Source organism: Aulonocara sp. 'chitande type north' Nkhata Bay, linkage group LG10, assembly GCF_057382095.1.
Source record: "Aulonocara sp. 'chitande type north' Nkhata Bay isolate Kocher_YH1m ecotype deep benthic linkage group LG10, A_spYH_male_GT1.1, whole genome shotgun sequence".
In the NCBI taxonomy this organism is placed as follows: Eukaryota; Metazoa; Chordata; class Actinopteri; order Cichliformes; family Cichlidae; genus Aulonocara; species Aulonocara sp. 'chitande type north' Nkhata Bay.
The window spans coordinates 25,569,265-25,593,032 of NC_141353.1; the positions used below are offsets into that span (position 1 = coordinate 25,569,265).

General features: G+C 38.9%; 1 protein-coding gene across 2 annotated transcripts in view; it reads right to left on the reverse strand.

Moving 5' to 3' along the window:
- The window catches only part of fstl4 (follistatin-like 4), a 215,064-nt gene extending 192,665 nt beyond the window's left edge, over positions 1-22,399 (reverse strand). The window contains exons 1-3 of one of the 2 annotated variants that reach the window (XM_086309271.1): positions 22,147-22,399; positions 8,313-8,472; positions 932-965 (exon numbers count right to left, since the gene is read on the reverse strand). In XM_086309271.1, the coding sequence (XP_086165397.1) occupies positions 932-965; positions 8,313-8,462 (184 nt within the window). In that variant the 5' untranslated portion in view covers positions 8,463-8,472; positions 22,147-22,399. Of the gene's footprint in view, positions 1-931; positions 966-1,052; positions 1,179-8,312; positions 8,473-22,146 lie in introns of those variants that run through there. The other variant, XM_086309272.1, reaches the window with a different exon arrangement.
- Positions 22,400-23,768: the final 1,369 nt, after the last annotated feature.

Sequence of the window (23,768 nt, forward strand, 5' to 3'; positions counted from 1 at the left end):
TAGTTTGATAGAACAGCTGTGCAGAACTAGTCCACTGGTTAAAAAACAAAAACTGCTGCCGGGTAAACGCGAAGGGTTACTTAAAGACAAGCTTCACTAATCACAAACATACAGGCTGATAACTAGTACTATCAAATATTGATTTAGGATCAAAATAATGGTTTTGGCAGATTAACAGATTAGCCAGACCTGATGCCCATGAAAAAATCTCAACCGTACTTCTACTAAAACTCAACAGCCAAGCTTACAGGGAAGGTCAAAAATGTAAATGATCTTTGTATGGCTAACTGAGCAATTACTTCATTGTAAAGCAGCACACAAGTCACAAAACATTACTTACTCATTTCTGACAGGAGAATAAAGTGGGTTGGCAGCCATAATTATTAACCTGACAACTATATTTTTTAGCTTACTGACAGGGTGTCATTTTGAATGAGTGACTTCAGGTGCTTCTACTTTCTATTTGTTAGAGTTCACGAAGGAAGGCAATACACAGTGCAGTCAAGTTTATTATTATGATTATTAAAAGTCTTCCTTTATTTGAACTATGCTTTTCTTTCCCCAAATTCTGTAAGCTAATGCTTGTCAGGCCCTCAGCTAGTTGCTAAATAATCTCTTGATAAACACAACAACTGAAACGCTTTCAAAAATGCAAATCTGCCATGCTTTCAAACACTTCAGTATAGTACAGTGGAGCAATATATGTCACAGTTACATCATTATCATAGCTTTGCCCAAAACTGACTGCATGGTTCATTTTATGGGAGGCATTTAGATTTGAATTACTTTCCAGCAGCATTTCCTAGTAATCAGAAAACTAAAGTGTATGTCAGAATAACAGAAGAAGAAGAAAAAAAAGATTTTGTAATGGAGCACAACATGGCATATTTTGAAAAATGCTGTTTGGTTTGAACACAGTAAGTGTACTCACATTGATAGATGTTCCCGTCTGCTTTCCCCTTCTCCTGCAAACAGAGAACACACACAAAACTGGTTATTACAGGCTTGGAGGAGTGAGACAAAAACAGCCCTTTCTGCAGCTTTTTGCAGACCATTCGTTACCATGCCTTCTTTTCTTTTCTAGGCTAAGTGAAAGATGAGGGCAGAAAACAAAGGTGAACAGATGGAAAGAGAATGAAAGGAGAGTCAGAGTGGGAATGAGAGAAAATGCTTGAAAGATGACAACAGAAAGACGAGAGGACTTTCACTAAACTGGGTACCAGAGTCAATTTAATCACCCTAATTGGAAACAGACTTGCCAGCAGGCTGTTAGAAGGCAGGTGTCACCATATTGTAGTGGAATGTTTATCCGGATGTTGAACAGTCGATACCAGCAGGATAAACTGTGATTTATTTCCCAGTTCTATCAGTGAATCTGATATTTAGATGCACTTTTAAGTTAGTCTCATCACCTTCATTCATGGCATTCCAAATATGCTAAACTAGCGTTTGGATGATGAAATTAGGAGCAATTATGTTCAGCTTTGAGGTACATAAAATTCAAATTTCAAAGTTAAGCAAACCAGGTGCTGAACATGTTGGAGGAGAGGAAAATTATCCTGTAGCATAACTGAGCAATGGCAGTGGTAGATAAGAACATCTGTGACAATATTACGGCCTAATATTTAAACGGATGTCAAAAGCAATGAAAGCATTAGGTGCCATGCAACACAAATGAGAACAGAAATATGTAAAAGTAAAAAGAAAAGCGGGTAACCATGAATTAATGATGGCATAAATGGAAACCATTTGGCGTGTGAAATGGTCGAGCTCAAAAACATCGTACTTTTTTTCAAATTTTGCTTTTAGATGCAATCGAGCTGACCCGTACGTGCAAACTATGGGCGTGCTTTTAGTTGTCAGCATTATAGTGTGCGCTTCGTGCTTTTTAATAACCGATCGCTGGTGTTTACAGCGCAAGGTGCATGAATTGTACCTCGGCTCGAGATGCAATTTCACGTACGTGGGTAAAACAAAAAAAGATCGACACGCTGCTTTAAAAATAGAACGGAAACACGTCTTCCAATGCAAAAACCCCTTCTGAAGAAGCCAATACGAGGCAGCAATTGAATTGTTGTGACATTCTGCATTCTCGTCCCTCAGTGTGGATGTCACTGGTAATGAGGCTCAGTGATAAAACTTGCGTGCAACTGCGAGGCCTTCTTGGCTTCCCAGGAGACCGAGAGCCTCACGAGAAACGCAGCAGTTTTAGTAGCTCCTGTCATTGCCTCTGCCTCTGTCTCTACATCTCTATCCCTCTCTCTTCCCTCCCTCTGCCATCTGTCCATCTTAATTGCAGACGTGCTTCCTCATCATGGCAGGATAAAATTGAGTGTGCTCATCAGCACCGCCTTCCATCATCTCGAGTGCTGCTGTTTGATCAATTGATTAGAGAATCAAACCAAGCATAGAGGTGAAAGAAAGGCTACGTCTTTCTTTCTAAAAATACTGTCCGCTTGTTACAGTGGCTCACCGGGGTTCTTCTTGCTTGCCACCATATTTTATACATTCAGCTTCGGGGGAAATTAATTTAGTGATAATGACGTTTACTGTGATTTGATCGTGCAAAGTAAAAACCAAGTAAAAGCCATAAATAGTGAGTACTGCATGCTTTTAGTGGGTGGAGAAATGTAAATAACTACCACCAGAATTTCATTTGAGCAAATAGGGCAAACCCACTGGGTTTCAATTAGGGAGGATCTGATGCTTTTCTCTGCCATTTTTCCTTTGGTTATAGAGGCTGATTAGATGGCTGTATTTTTACTGGAAACTCCTGCAGATTATGTGATAAGACTATGAAAATGCCACAAGACACACACAATAGGGGAGACAGAGGATTCAACACATTTCAGCATCTCGAGCCTGAGGCTGTTTGCTTGACTTGCATTCCCTATGGCTTATAGCGCAGATGTCTCTGGCATTATATAAGATGTACTATAAATAATATTTTCATATATAAGACAATATTAGAGTATGGGATTATTAAGAGTATTCCACGTAGAGTCTTGCATTAGCAGTTCTTTGCTGTCATATGCTTCCAGGTCAGTTTATAGATACTTTTGAGACAACATTCCCCTAAAAATGTTTCATTAGGCTAGTCCCATGTAACTTGATAAAGTTCATAAAAGTGACGCATTGTGCTGTTATGAAGGAAAGGATTCTGTAACACGTTCGCAGCATCCTCTAAAATGTTTACTGCAGAAAAACCAGGGAAGAAACTCAGCCAAATAACCAAGAAAAGCAGTTTTCACAGGTGATGAACTCAAACAGTTAGTTAAATAAATGCTAGCCATTGGAGAAAATAATTTCAACCAATTCCAAGTGCCCGAAAGAAAAGAGTCAGAGTATGCAACTGCCACACAAACTATTTTCTAAGTATCATTTTTCTGGAGAAAAGAGTTACAGTAATGATGGCTGTATGATAAACACCACTGTTACAATCTGAAGAGGGTGGAGGAGGATTTAATATCTCTACCTCCAAGCAGCAAGTCATATCCATGGAAAAGAGAGCACGCAAGCTGCATTGATGTGAGAGAAAATATAAGCTCAAGTACTTCTTAGCTTATATTGTAACCTACCATAGGAATAAAAAGCAGGGGGTATTATTCTAACAACAAATGCTGTATGTGTGCAGAAAGACTGATTAAGTTTATTTCTTTATGTTACACAACTCCTTTGTTCACAAAGGCCAGAAACTTTTACTGTGAGACAGATTTCTTCATTAAGAAAACAAAACAAAACTAGCACTAGTTTACTTAGAAAAAGAATAATAACACCGGTCACTTTCACAATTACACAGTCTTTTCTCCACAAACTGCTTTCCAGCGATGTAAAAGAACGTTTAATATGCTTTTAACAGCAGCTCTCTGCTACACAGAAATAAGCTCATTTAAACTTGGAGGACATTCTTCTTGTTAAAAGGCATTTTTCCCTTCCTATTGTCGCCAAAGTGCTTACTCATAGGGTCATCTGATTATTGGTGTTTCTCTGCTTTCTCTGTATTATTCTCTTTACAGTATAATTCACCAAGAGGAAACCGATGTTGTGATTTGGACGTGAATAAATAAAATTGAATTCAATTTACATTACAGTAAATAGGGGGCGTGTTGAGTCGCTGACAAACATGAATAAATAAAGCATCACCTGGCTGGATTTTTATCTGTGCAATAGCTTTTCGTACTAAATGAGCAGTCACGACACTGTGAGCAGACTGAAAATAAAAACTGTGCTTCTAATATTATGGTATTGGTATCACAGTTGGCTTCATATTTGCATTTCTCAGTACTTTTTGTTGCAAAGTTTAAATGTACAAACTGAATAAGAAGGATTTTGCCTGTGCAAACACATCTCCGAATGCAACATGCTTCCACCTTGGATGCCATTTAAACACCCACACGAAACAAGAACCTGACACTGCCGCCACAGAAACTGACATTTTGTGGGAATGCAATTTGAACAACAGGGCAATTCAAGCCAAGCAGTGCCCGTTATGAAGTCTACTTGAATATGCTTTCTCCTCAATCTCTTAAATGTGTTGCTATCCAGGCATCTTTCACGAATGCGCCCACTTTCATTCTATACATCTCTCTCAAACTCCTAATTTTAAACAACAACAAAACTTTTTGCTGGAATGTGATTATTGAAGACCAGCTCAGCATCGTGGTTTCAATATACAGAGACAGAGATAGTTTGATGAGAAGACATTTCGATGATACTGCCTGAGGACACAAAGAGAACCAGGAGAGGAGCAGGAAAGGAGAGCTGAATCGCTGTCTGTTCTCCTACAAGAGTTCATCTATCCACATTCAATAGATGATCCCTGATGTTTGTTGCTTGGAAAGAAGAGACTTGTCTTATCTAACAGCAATTCATCAGTGCAGCAACAAGCCACTTAACGGGCTTAATGAAGTGCAGCCAAAGGAAAAAGGAAAAAAAGAATCAGACTCTGGCAATACACGTTATGAAGCGGTGATACGTTCACAGGTATAACTTTGATTATTTTCAAATGGAAAAAAAAGCCTGACAAATTCCAACATGTCTCAGTATCAGATGGAGATGGAGCAGCTTTATGTTCCAGCAATACTCACTGGCAAGAACAACTCTCTCAACCCTTCCATTTATTACAATTTCCCCAAGCTTCAAGTAGCAATTATAAACAACTGCTTTCCTAGAAGTTGGATTTTCTTTATATATCAAGAAAAACCCTATGGGGAGGACTCATTAATCAATATGCTAATCAAGGGTTGCTAATCAAGTCCTTATAGAAGGTGCACGAGAATAGGTGCAGTAATTGATTTTCCACTGCCATATACCACAATTTCTTTCACAAATAACCTCCAAACTAAAACCGATAAATCAATGCTGAAAACGCAACTGGTGCTGAGTGCATGTAACTAACACAAGTGATCTTTAAATGTAGCTGCTGATTTAGAGACTGAAACATAAATTTCTTGTGGTTTATCCTATTTGACTGTAGTATATGTAGGCTGATATATATTGAAACTAATTTTTACTGTACATATGTAACAAGTAATCACTTTTTCTCATGCTATGCTACGGCAGGCCAGGTAGGCTCCAACACAATCAATACCTAGATTGCACAGTTTTAGACCTAAAATATTTTAATAGTTGCAAGCATTTGCTTTTTTTTTTATCCAATTATTTGCAGCTGCACACTTCAATTGAAGAAACTGGAAACAACCTCAAAAAGCTGAAGCTGGAATTATGCTTTTTGATGGACTTCCAAGTTAGACATCTGTCTTAAAGAAGGCAGACACATTCAAACTGACTGATGTTCTTTACCAGATGGTTGTGCTGAGCTTCACGAGCTCATTCAGTATCCCCTACCACTGTAATTGTAGTAGAGAATACTATTATTGCTTCATATAAAGGCAAGCATTGCATATGTTGTGCCTGCCTGAAAGGTTTTCTTCAGCTTTGAGTACAAATTATGAGGAACCAGCCTGAGCAGAATGTGAGCTAACCCTCTGGGGACCGCAACAAAATAAAAAGTAAAGCTCTACGGGTTCAATTCATCATCAAAATGTAAATGAAAACTGGAAATTAAAACACAAAAAGAGAATCTGACATTGTGAGCAGAAGAGTATTTTTATTCTCTTTTTTTTTTTGCTTTTTCCTGCAGCCTTTCTCCTGTTCATACAAAGCCTAACCTTCTTACTCCTAAACCTTAATCCAGTGAGCACGGTTCTCTTTTTCTGCGGTAGCTGTAAAATCACTTAACAGCTATGGTCTTTATACAGAGGCCAGTCCCAAACCAAATCATAACCGTCCTGTTAAGTGTTGCGCTTACAAAATTGCATGTTGGCGAGTGTTGTCTTTCAGTATGTAGTAACACAAGAATCCAGAACCAAGACTGATGTAGCCTCAGCCACACGGCAAAATAAAGGCAACATTCACCCACAAACAGCACATTTAAGTCTGTTTATAATAATAAATAACATATACAGTACATAATGTGCTTGCAAAGTCAGACTGTTCTATAGTACCTCACATCTGAGCCCGAATATGGACAAGTTAGACTAACATGTTCTTTGTTTTTTTTTTTAACCATTGTAGTGTTTGTCTGTCAGATCCTGACAGACAAATTCATTCTCCTCATTTAAACCATTGCAAATATAAGAAGCAGTGGGCAGCTGTTGTTCAGTACCTGGAGACCAACTCCAGTCAGTGCCTATCACTGGATTACATCTGGGCATAATGACAGGAGAGTTAACCAAGCATGTTTTGATGGCAGGGAAAAGTTCCCCAAGGAAACCTGCAGAAGCCTCAAGTTCCATATGCTTACACATTTGTGACAGCTAATATACTGTAAATGTCCCAAAGCTGCTATGACCCTGGCATGGACATGTCAGCATAGTCTTTTGGTTATTATGTAAGGATCCAGGAAGTTGACAATGAGTCAAAAATCAAAAGGCTTAATCTGAAGTTTTTAGTTTATATTATTTTGTTGATCAGGTGCAAAGCAAACATACTTCTCCTTCTTTATTGCAAGTGTTACATTATTTTGGGGGCATTTGAGTTATGGTGAAAATCTGACACTGTTTATTCTTTCCCAGAGGCTTTGAGAATGCAGACTTGCATATTGTGAAATCATGGATTTCCATGATTCACCTCACGGTCAACTCTCAATTCTGGCACCAGTTGACAGCGTTTTAAGTTCCAGTTCTGGCCAGATAGATGGATTCTGTGCCTGGGAATTTGTTTTTTGCATCAAGTGATGTTGGGAGACAGAACCTCACGGCAAAATGGCATTCCACAACAGAGTGCCAACTTGGCATAGCCCGAAGTGAGTGAGACTTACAGACCAGGGGGTGTTCATCATTCATTTTGAAAAGAACCAGGATGTCTACAGGGCTGTGTGGTGGCCATCTGTCTGCCTGTGCATAGGTCTTTTTGACAACCTATTTGGGCTTCATGTTTATTATCTAAAAAACAAATCAATCGAAGGGATCATTCTTCCTGGCAGGAGACAGTTTTCTGAAGGGTGTCTATTTCCCTTTTTAACTCATGATTCTTTTGCAACCAGCCCTGATAGATACAACCAAGTGACCTCATTCAAGTGCTTGCCCATGGGTGTTAAAGCAATCATCTCCAATTTGTTGTAAATGGCTAGATGAACAATTGCTAGGTTTAAATATAAAGTGTAGACAGAAAATGGCAGGCAGGTGTAGGATGGTGGTTAGTGTACCACTAACTGTTATAGTAACTGTACAACAAAGAACAGATTCTCACAGTTTGGACGTCAACATTCCATTAATGGCTTTTATCGGTTGTTATCAGGCCTACATATTGTCAATAGCTTCCTCTACCTTTGAGTATACTCATTCATTTTAATCAATAAAAACCTGAAATCTAGATTATATAAATGTATAGCAGCAGTGTAGATAAGTACATATAAAATAAGGTCATCCATGGTCATCCTATGCACATGCATCAGTCCTTTATGCTCTTATACTTATCTGCAGAGTGATATGTATATAATGAGTTAACCGCATCAGCAAGTCATAGTGCAGGAGATAGAAAGTGACAATAAAATAAATGTTTTACAGGATTTAAAATCTGTTCAGATTTACAACAAACATGCTTTTTTTTTTATCATTCGACTGTGTGGCTCGCTTCATTTTTCTTTACAACCTTGATTTGATTTAAGGTTGATACGATTGATTTACTGTTCATCACTGCAAGTGTTTTTCTAGCTTGAGAGACAGTGAAGGTAATGGCCTCAGTGGGACGCAGTACAGTACATTAGTGCATTGATGTGTATGTGCGTGCAGAATGCACGGGATATTTACCATGGCGCGAGGTTCCTGGGAGGAGGTACGTGACACGCTGACTGTATCCCCGCTGCTTCGCCTGCTGCTCTTGTGCCCTTCAGCGAGCCAGCACCCCGAGGTTCCCAGCAGAGCGGCCACAGCCACAGCCCAAACACCCATGCTGCCCATGAGTGTTTCTCTGTGTGAAAAGCAAAAGTACAATGCACACATAGTTCTTAGACTCTTTCTGTTGTTCTGCAAACTGCAGTTACAAGAAATAAGTGCAGCACAGTTTAATAGTTCTCTTAACAAGTGTCTGTATTTATCAGGAACGTGACAGTTGACATGTCTAGTATGCAGTTGAAAACTGTGAAAATGAGACATAACCTCTTTAACATGTTCTTTAATCAGCGTGAATAAATAAACAATGTCAAAACTGTGCTGTTTATTACGTAGCTTTGACTGCAAATCTTCACACCTTACCTGTGATTTTAATCTGTCATAATCCAATTTGTATGCAAATAATTTTTGATTACTTTATTTACTTGATAATATATCAGTTTGTTTGCCCCAGAGGAGATAAAGACACATGAGTTGAACTCACGGTACCAATTATGCAGCTTTCCTCTCTGTGCAAAAAGCACAAAGACAGAAAAAAAATATGTGAGCCCTAATTCTTACTTTTTATTTGAATAACTCTGTCTTTATTGAGTGTTTATCTGATATTGCAGTGCTTCCAAAATGTTTACAGATGTCTGATAATAGATTTAGTACATGCAGAGACAAATACCTGAAATTATGTTAATGTATGCTCACAGACCAAGTGGAACAAGTATTATACTCGCCATGCACGCACACACATCACACAGCATAATGCTGCTATGTACACATCAAAGACCACACTGATGGGAATAATTATGTGTATTACAAAGTACATAAAAAATCTTTTGATGTCAACAAAGAGAAAACCCTCTGAAGTAAGAAATGGTGGAGTGGTGTGGGAGCTTAAAATAAAAATTCAGAAGATCGGTTTCACTGCTGTGACATGCGCACACTCACATACGTACTGACAAATTCAAACATAACGGCCTCAAATGTCTTTCAAATAATGAGTAGTTCCTTTTGTTAATCATCTAAAAATGACAAAAATTTGAATTGAATAATTTAAACATTTAACTATGTTTGAAATTATGCCTCTTCTTTAGCCCTGATTGCAAAAGTAAGTGAACTAAAGAGCATTTCAGGTCAAATTAAATCACTCAGTATTCTACAGATGAGGGGAAAATATTATAGCAATTGGCTTAAAGTGAACCCCAGACTCAATAAACAACACTAATCGTCAACACAGTCACAATAGAATATAATGCAGGCTTTATAAAGACTTTCTGTCTGCTTTTTTATCTCATCAATGCGTATTTATTGCAAAGATATTGTACTGAGTTTATCTTGCACTGCACTGATGTTTTTAGTATTGTGCCAGCCTCCTGTAGCGTTTGCCCTGAGGGGAAATATTGACTTCTCATCGGATCTTATCAGCTGATGTGTGTCTTTATAGTTCCACTGTGCGACATGGCAGTTTGTTACGTGTGTAATTGTGCTTTTAGGTAATAGGTTTATTGTTTTTATTGTGGACTTATGCTTTAGAATATGGCTTTATTGTATGTTTTACTGCTGAACCAGCGTGAAAACAAATTTCCCTTAGGGGGCCATAAAGTTTGCAGTTGTACTGTAACAAGGGCACAAAAACCCATGATGCATCTCAAGCAGTACAATAGTTTATGGTGTCAAATGTCTGCAGTGATGCTTGACTTGAATGCAGAATTTTAGAAGAGAGTCGTGATTCACCTTGACCTGTTATGCCCTGGAGATGGTGGCTGAAAGTTTATCCAAGCTAACTTTTACTTTTTAAAGTAATAATTTTATGGCCATTTAATTTTTGCTTTCTTTTCTTTTTTTCTTTTTTTTACTATTTGCAAGCAGCAAAACAAAGTGTACACAAAACGGTTAATGTATTATATAATGAAACTGATAAGAGGGGTGTGCTATAAGTCGAGACTGATGGGTCTTTCTTTGCACCAATAAGAGTGACTTGTGTCTTTAAATAAGTTAATGAAAGGAAGGTTATGAGGAAAAAAATAACACACTGATAAAATGGGTCTGCAGAATTACAGGACCTGTAACATCAGATAATTAATCTTCCAGGGCTTGACATTGTCGCTATGGGTTATGCTTTTCACATTCATTTGATCCCTTGATAATATAAAAATTGATTAATAGAGCTTTAAGGAAATATACTTGCAAAGTGCACTTTAAGTAACAGCATAGTTTATTCAAAAATAACTTACTCTGATGTATTGCAAAGATAGATATCATTTTTTTAAAAAACAGACTGTAGACATGCAGTAAGAAAATGTAAAAATGAGAATTTACTGGGAATTACAGAATGCACAGCAAAAGGAAAGCAGGAACCAAAGCAAGAGTCCAACAGTGATGAGGCAAAATAAAAAGAATGTAAAAGAAGATTATGAAGACACCAAATACTCTCAGAACAACTGGGAGAACTCAAATAAGCTCAAAGAAGGAGAGTCAATTGACAACACAGTAACTGACATGGGAGACACATGAGGAGGTAATGGGAAACAGGTGGAAACAATCACTGAAACAAGACATAGACAGGTAGTAAAACCGGCTAAGACACACAAGACATGTAACTACCAATATATAACAGCAAGAAGAAAACCTGCATAACTTCAATAAAACACTAAAACCACCAGCACATCATGATATATTTAATTTGCCGCATAACAACAATATGTTGTTTATTTCATTATCGCTTTCAATGGCTGGAGCTTGAAGAATTTATACATTGTGAAATATGTTGCAAATGTTGGGGTTTTGTGATTACTTTGCCGCAGTTTCTTATGTGACAGTTGAGTAAAGATACTCTGTTACTTTTCACTGCCTCATAGACACAAAATCACACAAGTCCTGTCAGTGTAAACAACTCATGAAGGGACCATCAACATTATTCAGCTAGCTAGCCGGGGGCTAATGGGCCCACATGGATGAGAGCTCACCCTTGTGAAATTAAACACCAAATGAGATCTGCCAGTCACTGTCTTAATGTGCTGCCTTTCCCCCTGGCATTGGCCCACACACAGCTACACACATTCATACATGAGCACACACGGGCACATACACACAAATGCAAACAGAGCCCCGGTCTCATGGACTGAATGGTCCATTTTGAAATTCATCAGGAGGGAGAAACTCTGTGCGGAAGCTATTATTTGACCAGAATATTAAAAAGCTTAGAGGAACACATTCTTTAGAGTCGCTGCAGCCTTTGGCAGCTTTGCACAGATCAGACTGGTTTACTGAGGGACTTGCAACAAAAACAGACCTAAGGTGCTGAAAGTTAAATGCATCTATTCACATCTCAGCTGTAGTGTTTCCCCATCTCATTGTTCCTGTTTCCTTTTGTGGATTTCCTAAACTTATGTGACAGAGGGATATTGTTTATAGCACAAAGAGTCTCGCAGACCTACCTGTTGCTGTGGTTTCTACAATTAAAACTGCTTTACTTTCTGGACATTTAATAATAATCTTTTTCATCACAGTCAAGATCAAGTCTACAAACAAGTGGCTCTTTTACTTTACTACTTGCTTTAGAAAGTAAGACCTATTCTTGAAATCATGAAAACATAATTATTTGATTGCATCTTGGTTCCAGTCTTCATCAACAACACCTGTGGTCAGGTAGTTAATGCCTTCTTCGTGATGCTGCTATAATGCGTTTAGTTTAATAACGTTTATGAAGCTAAAATGAATGCACATTTAAACATAAGCAAAGTATATTACTTGTAAGTATATGACTTTTGTGTAGTAAAGGTCCAGCTGCCAGCTACCACAGTTTGAAATGAGACACAAGGAGAAAAGCACCAGCTTATGTGCCTTTAAGGTGTAGCCAGTTCAACAAGTCAGGAACTCAAATTTTAAGGCCAAATATTCATTTTCACCCAAAGCTTTAAAATGTTTGAGAGGCAGCAAAGATTTTTTTTAATGTATGTGTGGACGCCCAAACACAAGCTTACAGTATGAAAGGCTCAGTACTCCGGGGTCATGAAGACAGTGAATCATTGATGAAATGCCGTGCCATAAAATTTAAAAAAAATAATATTTTGGTCTTGTTCGGTAGGTTTTACTACAATTTTGCAAGTGACTAAATACAACACTTCAAGCTCAGAACTCACTTGTTTAACAACTTAAATACGGAAAAAATCTCATGTAAATGATAAAAAAACATACATAAAAAATATCAAACTTTTGATTTTTGAACTCACTCTACTTATATCGGACAAGAAGGATCTCCATCCAGCAGTTTTTCTTTCAGTGATATTGAGAGATGATGTCTATTTATTTGAATATAAACACTTAAGTAATCTTAAAGCTGTTCCCTTGTCAAGAACAGACATCAAAAGATTATAACTTTGAAATTGAGCTGGGTCCAAATTTTGTTGCAAAATGACTGTTTTTTAGTCTTCTAAAAATATAACAGAAAAGCACTTCTCTCTCTGTCTCTGTGTAAGAAAATACAAAAACATTTGCTCCTAGGAGCACAACTAAACTGTCAGGCTGGGCCTAATGGTGATATTTTCAGCAATATCGTGTATAAATCTTTGAGAGCATAATGTTCTATCAGACTGGTTCTGAATCATGCATCTTGTTTCTTTTGTGTCATTTATAGCTTTTTTCGGTGGATCAAATTATCTATTGACTAAATGCATCATAACCTATTTATGTATTTGGAATTTGGCCAGACAAAGAAAAAAGTAATAATTCAGTCAGTTAAACTCATCATAGTTATGTGTTGACAGAAAAAGAAATGTTTATAAGAATAAGATGTGGTTCATTCTTACTAGATTTTTGAAAATTGTTGTTTAACAGCAGTTCATATTTCAATGTGCTTTACTATGTTTAATTTTACTCCCACTAATAATTTTGAGCACGAATATTGGCAACCAGTCACATTGGCTGTATGTTCCTACCCACTTAGCCAGTAAAATCAAATTCACTCGTATCCATTTGACATTGTAAACTATAAAAAAATATGTGTATTGACAAAAATGAGAGTAGCTAACATGAAACCATCTTCATAACGCTGGCTTTATTGTTCGGTCATCTACAGCAGCTGTAACTGATCACATTTGAACATTCAAACACTCCTGACTTGCTGAGCACAATCAATGAGTTTGTGATTTTGAATCTATAATATTCTACAATAGCACCATCCTCCCAGAAAGATCTGCTCCATGAGCTGCAATAACAAACCCCACTTTAGTTATTATGACGGGAAAAAAGAAGCAACTCACCGTGACATTTAAACTGATTCAAAGATATAACTTAAAACTCTTTTTTGTACTCAGTACAGTTAAATTTACAATGCTAAAGGTTTATTATGCCCCTAGAATCTGACTAAATTAGCATGACATAAGTGGCATGTTTGTCAGGAGACCAAGACACAGCCAAATTCAGAACTGGCATGTAAATGAGCATTGTATGCAGCCCTGCAGTCTCTCTGGTGCTCTTTGTAATGGCAGCAGGGAAAGGCCCCTAGCTGAGCTCTGAGACAAATTCAAGTGATCAGACTGAGCTCTCCTTCCTGCTCTCAGTCCCAGCTCTGCACCACTCCAGGTAGGTCTGCTGTCACAGTTACAAATGACACATGCAGTTCCAGAACGACAATCATTCCCCACTCAGCGTGAGTCCTCCCTGCAAGTTGCTGAGTATTTAAAAAAGATTACAAAGAAAGGGTGGGAGGGGCACAAAAATTAACATCTGCGAATGCTGAACAGCACATGCTGAAACTGTAGTTCACCACCCTCGTGTAAAATGTTTTGCATATGACGGATTGGCTTTCTTTGTGTTTCATGTCACTAAACAGCTTTAATTTTGAGATATTCTATTTATACAGTTTTAGAAATTATTAATGAAAAGAGTTATATTGGTTAACCTACTAGCCTATCCTCCAAAAGTAGAATGTTAAAAAAAAGATCGCCTGTCAATCATGTTATGAAAGCACAAATCATTTTTTCCCCCACATGATGCATGCCCCATTTTGGAACAAACCTCTCCACAGGCTGATGCTCTGAGTGCTGCCTCACTCTGAAGCTCCTCTTCTGTAAAATCTCTGCTATCATCCTGCGTCTGCCGGCCTGTCTGCCTGCACTCAGGTTTCAAACAACCCATTCTTCAGAAAGATGTCTATGTAGCATGAAATAGAGCTACCAAGAGACTCGCCTTTGCCCAAAGTGTTTACATGACTCACTCGTCAAGATTTCATTCTTGTTCCTGTGCGGTTGGAAAAGATTCTGAAGAGACCAGACGTGTCAATCTGTCAGGCAGCCATGCATCAGGATCACACACGCTCTAACCTTAGTTATCTTTCAGACGCTCCAGATGAACAGGGGACACTTACTTTCAGCCTCCCCCACCCCCACCTTTTTTTATGATGATGAGAAATATGATAACTGTCAGGGTGCTCTGAGTGGTGTTTCCCAAAATGGATTCATACAGAAGCCTAGCCATGCAAAGTAAGGTCAGTCACTGACTGTGATGTAAATATGTTAGAAACACTACCCTTTGGAAGGAAGATGGGAGGTTGTCAGCACACCAGATAAAAGCTGACAGGTCGTATCCGCTCATATGATTCACAATTAAAACGAATTCTTCTCCAGTAGTCAAGGTGAAACTAATTAAGAAAGAAAGGGTCTAATTAATAGTGTAGCAGTTGGAGGCCTAAAGGGAACATTTGAACATTAAATCTTTTATTTGTTTGATAATATTCAGCTTATTTTAGCAATGATGGTGTTCCCTGCTTACAGCTGGCCCATAGGTTTTGGCTCTGTCACAAGCCCATACTGCTAAATTTACAGCTGCATCAAACTGCCTCAATTTGATCTCATTTAAATCTTTATAAAATATGCTGCCAGCTTTGAACTCTTCTACTCTTTAAAATGCATTAATATTTTTTATTTACACTTACATTGGCTCAAATGGTTGTACTCCCAGGTTTTTCTGTATCTGAGTGTAAGATTGTTAGTGATAAATTCTTCCGTTGGGGTTTCTGTTTGGGTTTGTGTTGAAAGTGTTGATTTTCAATAGTTTTGTAACAGTCTGTTTGATTTCATGTACTATTTTTGAGTGTTATTACTTAAACAATTTTTTGTTGTTGTTTTATAATTAGTTTTCCATTTTACCTGAATAAATCACAACATACGCTGAACACATTACCTGGACAAGAGCAGGTTATGTTCAGGGATTTGACTGAAATTGACTGAAAGCACCATATTTTTTTTCTTCTTTTTTTTTTTTACTAATTATCTGTATTTGCAGCATGGTTTAAGTGCAATACAGATTATCTGCAGGGCAAATACATGGTTTATGTGCAAACTATTGACCCATAACTTACCAATAATACCAGTTACCAATTAATTAAGTTGCAATAGCGCAAACTGTGCATTGCGATTTCACTGGAATTTACATGTATTCAGCCGGTGATGCATAAAATCTATAAATGTCTTTGTACTTGATTCTAATCTGCTGCTAAGTCACTTTCACACTGATGAAATTGCAGCTACTAGAACACAAAATACAGACCAAGAAAACCCATTGAATCAATAAAATGAATTTGACTTTGATCTGCTGACAAACTAAAGTGATTTCCATGTTTTTTAAGACTATTAGACTGTAACATTTAATGTTCTTTGTATCCATTTTAAAGTTTGTGTGGCTGTCACGCTAGAAAAAAAACAGGCACCAAGAGTGCACTGAGAGCTAAAATAATTAACTCAAATTCAAATGCTTATTTTGCCACAGTGTGCTAAATCCCAAGATTAATGATTTTCCGCAGCATTAAGCTCTTGTTCTTTATAGATTTTTATCATCATCTGATAATGTCTCTGATTGGAGTAGGTGGCACTAATAGGGATTATTTTTCAGGTTTTAGATATCACCCTTTGTCAATACACTTGAATCAAATGATTAGTTCATTACCAGGCCTCTGGAGAACCTAGGGTGTCTTGCATTGAAATCTGCTGCAATGACCCGGTTACTGCGTTCACCAGATATCAACACAATTTCGATCCGCTCCTCACGTGTTAACCTCTTCGACATGTCAATGGCTGTGAACAAAGAGAAACTTGTAAATAACTCATGAAAGAATAAAGTTACGTTGAAACCAAGCACACCATTGTTTTTCTTGTGACATTACAAATACGTTTGATGTGTCACATGTCCCTCTTCCTATTGAAAAAACAAAAGCTGTATCCAAGATGGCTGACTTCTAAATGGCCACCACAGTCACCACCCATCTTGAGGAGTTTGCCCCCTCACATATACTAATGTGCCACAAACAGGACATTAATATCACCAACCATTCCCATGTTATTACGGTGTATCCATATAAATGGCCCACCCTGTACAGCTAAATCCAAACCAAGCTTTCTAAGAATCAGTTGAAACTGATGAAGTATCATTTGATTGCAGCCTCTCTGACCAACCATGACATCTCTCTACCTTAACCAACGGGGTTGAATATCGCAGACAAGCCCCCCATTTGTGACAAATTGACTAGCTCAAGGTATGCAACAAAGGGTGCAAGTGGAATAAAATTTGACATTATTCGACATAATGCAACAAAAATAATAATAATGTCAAGAAAACAATTGCTGCCAGGTGGAAAGAACAAGAAAGACTGAGCAGTTTATCTGGGCAAGCTTTTATAGTTTGAGCTGCGTCACTTGGAAACCCTACTTTGTTATCCAGTTTTCCAGGACTACCTTAGAAAAAGAAGGAGGAGTGTGACACAGTGAAAAATGATTAAAGTTTAGTTAGTTAATAACTTATTATTGCAACAATTATTATTGCAAGGTGTTATTAAACAATGTTCTTACAAGAGTGCCTGATTATGTTTCAGCTGCAGGCTGTAGCAGGTAGCGCTGCTTGTTCGATTTGGGAGATTGTATAAACCATTGAATGTGTGATAAAAGGTGAAATCTAAAAACTGGTAAAAGTTAAAAACTTAGCAATTTGTTGAAGGCAAACAAAGATGAATAAAACTCTAACACCAAGCACAAACAAGATGACACAAACACAAGCGTGGAAACAGCCAACAGCAGAGCGAATAATACGAGCAACAATAAGGACGCCATTAAAGCAATTAAAACACGTAACAAAAACATATGGCAGCGGTGATAGAAAAGTTAATATATTCATTTTGCAGAGAAACAGCACCACATGTCCCTTTTCAGATTGTGTTAAAATGCACACTCAGACAGAAAAATAATGCTTCAGCCAACCGGAAAAGGCACAGGGACCACTGAGAGAGTACGGCGCAGGTTGTCGTGCTTTAGCGCGAGATATCCTTATCAACTCAGCTTCTCTTGCATTGCCTCCAAATTAATTATTGTCTGACACTCTCTCTTTGCTACTTTCTTTCTCTATAGAAGAGACAGAGCTTCAGGCTGTTAGGTAGTAATAAGACCATCTTGACACTGGAGAGAGAAAGAGAATGAATAGTGGCTCCTTCTTTGGCGCCATACACTATTCTCTTCCTGTCCCACTTTGCTTTTCTAATATTGACTTTTGGCTTTTTTATTAGACAAGTTTCCGTGAACAGATCTACAGCCCTTGGGTGTTAAAGCCCACATCCTGCTTGTCATGTGTGTCTGAAAGACACAAACAGAGGGAGACTTGTTGAATCCATAAATCCTTGCAGGATGTATGACATGGCTGTAAGGGCAAAAAGGATATCAGGAGGCTCTGCAGTGCCATAACTGGGTGGTCTGCTGGGCTAACAGGACTGCATCTGTTAATTATACAGCAGTAGCAAAGAGGGAGAAAAACAGGTGACAGAAAACAGTGGAAGCAGAAAAAAAGCACATCCCGTGGCAGGAATGGCACTTTAGAGGCACTTTGGTTTCTGTATGTAATTATCGCTGATTGAAGAATAACTAGAACTCATGTTGTAGTACTAGTCATCTTCATTCAATATGTTGAACCCTTTGCAGTTTTATTATTTATAACTAATCGTTAATGACGTTGATGATGCTAAACTGCAGACTCCACTGGACACGCAGAATGATTCAGTAAATGAGTTCTCTACTACAGTAAGCGAAGTAAAATTCCTAGACAGCTTGAATCATATCATTGTTGAAATGTGATATGGCAAATCAAGTTTCAGTAAAAATAAATAAATAAATAAATTCAATATGACAGTTTTAAATAGTGGCGGTGGTGGGGAGGCTTCATAAAAGGGACAGGCAGATGGCTGAATAAATTCACTGCAGAAAACATATGCTAGGTGACCTTTTTGTAACCCCTCCATGCATTCCTTCCTCTCCTCTGACTCTTTTGGTCAGTTCAATTCAAGCAGAGGAGGCGGCAATCACTATTTGCTCAGAGCTGCGCTGCTGATACTCTCAGCTCAGCTGCTGTGTTCATATGGGATGCAGCAGTAAAGGTCATTTCTAGAAGTTCAACATTAGTGATCGAAATTTCAAGTGAACCATGCTGCCCACATTTCCTGCACTCTACGGGGAGTACAGTGGACTTATCAGGTGAGTCAATGGCCACAGTAATGTGAAATAAAAATGTAGAGAATCTAATGGACCAAGTTACAACCCTACCTCAGTTTCAATGTCATTCATATTAATTCTTACTGTCATAGACCTCATTTTAATCAGTTAAAGCTCTCTGTGAGACTTCGAGCGCCCTGGTTAGACCCACAAGAAAGAGTTTAAAAAGTTGAATCTTGTCAGAAGCATCCAAATGTGAGTGTTTTTGCAGATGGAGCAACCCAGGAGAGTACAACTCGCCATATATAATGCATTTTTACCTTTGTTTTGAAGCATGGCTCATTACATTTCTCTGGGAAATTTGCAGACCAAAGTTTCAAAGTGTAAAGAAATGGAGGGAGTCAAGTGGGTATGGTTTACCTGAGGGGACTGCTTTGTAGCGATAATAAATCCTGCTCCTGATTAGATGAACTCTGCATGGGTTTCAGGTGATGTGATGCCAAGCATCACTGTTCACGACTGGGAAATTATAAGTGATAAGAAAATTTAATTTGCCCTAATTAAATGTTACACAAAAATGTCATCCAGGCCTCTTTAACTGTGGATTGTTTAGAGCCTGCAGTGACTGTGTTAATTAAAATGACTACTCACTGCAAAAAAGGTGCAAATAAATCAGAGAATCAGTTAATCAGTCAAACAATCAAAAAAGCAAATTAAACAATGAAATCTACAAAATGCTGTCCAATTTTAAAACACAGTTACTTATCAAACAAAAAGTAAAACTGGTTTTTTTTAACTTGGTCTGCTGCTGCCTGCTATGAGACAGTTGTACACACCTAAATAATCAAAATCTGTTGAGAAGCCAACTGACTTTTTCCCGTTTAACAGTCCCCAATCAGCATACTATCACACACCACTCAAATCTCTCATTTATATGCTGGATTTCTATTTGGAAAAGTAATTTTTAAGCACAGCTTAAAATTGTCATTTGGAGTAACAAAGCTGAGGTTTTGGTCATTTTCACAATTTAAAAGTATTTGCTGCCAACAAGGATTCCCTCTGCTGGAACTCTTTCTTTCCGCGATCAAGCTCGGAAGCTGGAAACTGCAAAAAAAACAAAAATTACTACAAATCCAGCCCTGCCGTGTGAACTTCGAGTCGGGACGCTGACTACAGTTTACATTTTGTATGCTTGTGATGCACTCTTAGAGGATGGATAAACCTTGTATACCATATAATACAAAACACCAGTAGAAGTGTGTGAAAGCTCTTGGTACACAACCATAGTAGGAGCTCTGTTGCCATTGTTGACCTCTATTGCCATGCACTGCATAATAGCACGTGTATATATGCACACATTCTGCTTTAAGCTGGTTCTGGCAGTTAGCAGGAGAGCACAGGACATAATCGTTATAGTGCAGATTCTGTGTGTGCATGTGCATATGTATACTAGTGTATCATCAGTGTCAGTACTGTAACTGCGTGAGTCATCCGACTATTAAAGCTGTCTCTGAACAACAACAACAAGCAGCCATAATCTGCTGGACACCACGCTGTAATGGCTCTCTGTTTGACAGCTAATAAGTTTCATAGCAGATTGCAAACTACAATGTGCCCGACTGCGCCACTATTCTGGCTACATCATTATTTCTCAACTTGACCTCAAGGTGAGCTGCAGAATTGCGCTGACAGAGTTCGGAGCTAACTCCCTTAATCCCCCAACTCTTGCTGTTCTAATATAACCGTGATAAGTACTGGTTACGTCCTGGTCCTCATGCCTTCTTGGTGGTATATGTTACAGCTTTAGCAGGTCTGCACGGAGTCAGCATGTATGCATTGGGACATGCTTGCTTGTATCCCTGCAAAGAATGAACAGGTTTGTGCCTAAACGATATGTGTAACAGTAAATTACAGATCGGAGCCTCTAGAGCAAACAGATCTAGCAAGAAGTATTGCTATTAATGTTCTCATTTAGGAGCAGGGGGTTGGGACTGACGGTCGCTCTGAGCAATATATTTGCATGCCTTTCTGTATGAGACTACCTGCCTCAGTTTATAGTTTTATGGGTTGTTTGCCGGCATAAGAATGAAAGGCTGGGACTTTAAACCTATTTGTACACATAGCACAGTGATGAATGAGCATAATTCACCCGTTTGATGTCGGCTGCATATCTGGTTCCAAGTAGAGAGCGAATCCAACAAATCCGAAAAGAGACTGCAAAAAAAAGGAAAAGAAAAGAAACAAAAAAACGAGTGGAAGGAACTGAGAAGGGAAGCAAGTGGCGGGAGAATTTTCAGCACCGTGGAGAGCTCCGGTGCAATATACGCTATACTACGGCAGCGTGTGCGCCGACCAATCCTCATTTCCCACTCCGCTGGCCGTCACGGAGGCTTTGCTTCCACCGTGCCAACTCTCTGGTGACACTGATAGGATTTTCCCATGAGAGTGCGCCGAAGCAGCTCATTTAACGCAATCAGACTCGCCGTGTTTCAGATGCTGTGCCCTTTACACTCATATAAGAGTTTTTGCGTGCTCCATAAGACCCTGGTTGTTAATAGATAAAGTCTTGCCAGCGTCCTGAAGAAAGCAATTGGCCGACGAAAGAAGGGGGAGTGTGTGTGTGTGTGTGTGTGTGTGTGCGTGTGTGTGTGTGTGTGTGTGTGTGTGTGTGTGTGTGTGTTGAGGGGGTTCAGGGACCAAGAATCAGTACCATAGAGCCCAGCGATGTGAGGTGTGTGTGCGCGTCTCACAGTGTTATCATTTCAGTCCCTCTGCTGCTTGAGCAAACCTGGCGCATCCGGGCAAAGGAGTCCTCCTGGACCCATTTATCAAACATTGCCCTGTTATTTTCGTGCAGGTAGGGCCTCTGCACGGTTATGTGGGGTTACCAAAGGTGGCATGTGGTCATGTGAAATGATTAATCACAAGCCGTTTTGCGCCAGACAAAAGGCGACATAGCAGGCAGTTAAAAACTGTCACAGATTGTCACTGACATCGCCCTGCGCTATAAAGCTGCACCTCTCACACATCTCCCCGGCTGTAAATTCTAGAGCTCTGTATTATTGATGCATTTCTCCTCAGCTGTAACTAATTCAACATTAAAGCACGCCACTGCCATCCTCTTTACAGTTTCCGTTCATTCACACTCACCCTAATGCAAATAGTGCGGATAAAGCGGTGTCACGCACCCAAAACAGCCAAACTTGTAAAAAAGAAGAAAGAAACGGCAGATAAATGCGCCTTTTAGTGAGTTGATACCCCACACCCCGCCTTAGTACATAAACCTTTCACCTTACCTGTGGTATTCCGAGGCAAACGGATTATAAAAGAAAGGAAATTCGTGCAAATATGCCACAGATTTCCTCGCAGAGACTCGTCCAGTCTGCGCTCCTTAGTTCCACTCCTCTCCTCTCCACCTCTCGACAGGGTTTAAAGGGTTCAAATTAATTATGGGCTAGTGTAATAGTAGCAGCAGCTGTGTTAGTAGCGACGGGTAGAGCGTCCCAACTCTCAGCAGCGGCTTGCCATCCTCCGGCTCCTCTGGCTGGTTTCCTCTCAGCGCTACGCTCCAGCTCTGCCCCTATTTCAACTCCTCTCACTCCGCTCTCCTCCTGACGTCAGCCGCTGCACGCCAAATGCGGTGAGGCTACATCTGCAGATCCATCGCATTGGAAAGCGACACCTGTGTGTGTCTGTGTGCATGCGTGTGCGTGTTTGCGTGCGTGCTAAGACACTCGCGAGGACCACATACCTTGCAGGGGAGAAAGAACGTCGTGTGAAATATTCAAAGACTGTTTTCAGTTTTTATTCGTACTGTTTTTTTAACCAGGGGTTGGAAACAACCTTAGATGCAAGATGTCGGTAACGTTATGAAGTTCACATAGTGTACAGGTACAATAATACCCGTGATTTTTTGTATTTGTATGAAAGTACAGGACTTGAATCGGTTACCTTTTTTGATCCGTGGTGACCCTTAAGTAGATACTACCTAAAATATATCTTGTTTAAAATTTATGGTGTAAACTCAGGCGTTGAAAATGACAAAGAAAAAAATGCAAGCAACCAACATTCTTCTACTTCTTTGCACTTTTTTTTTTTTTTAATACAGTGACACATGATAGGAATGCTGGTGCTTGATAGAAGAACATGATAAAAATCAAATGTTGTCTTAAGTGTCAATGTCATCTTTTGCAAAGCTGCCTTATGGCGCCATAGCTGACAGTATAACAAACACTTGTAAGTAAAGTAATCATCATCTCTATGGTCCCCTTTACACATTTTCATGTAAGTGGAGGACTTGTTGAGATGGAAAAAAATGGAAGAATATTAAAGTGCGCGTGGCACAATTAGGTCTATATACTGTATTCTAAAAAGACACGAGAATGGTGGCACCACCATCAAAATTGCATGTGGCACTAAAACATTAATGCTCAATGTAACATTTATCAAGACAACGAAAAAAAAGAAGGCTGGAAAAAAATAAGAATCAAAGAGAAAGAAATGAAAAGGGGGAGAGCGGGAATAGGGGGAAAGTGAAGAAAGGCGCTTTAGTCATCAAGTTGCTGTGCACAAAGAAGGAAAGAAAGAAAGAAAAATTGTAATTCACTCTATCAGATATTGTCCATAAAGCAGCCCAACTTGCAGTAACAGATGATGTCTGATAAGATGGAAAATGGCAGTGTTGCAATTGGCAGCATGACCCTAAAGTACCTTCTGCCTTTTTTCATGGTCATGAATCAAAATAATTTGAAAAGTGTTTATTTTTTGTCTTTTTTGGTGTCTCTTTGGTAACATATCTCATCAATTACGTTTTACAAATGTGTGGAAAACAAAAGGATTCATGTGTTATTCAGGGGTGTTTTAATGTTCATATGGCATTTGGGAAAAAGACTGGCAAGGAGGCACATAGAGGGAAGTC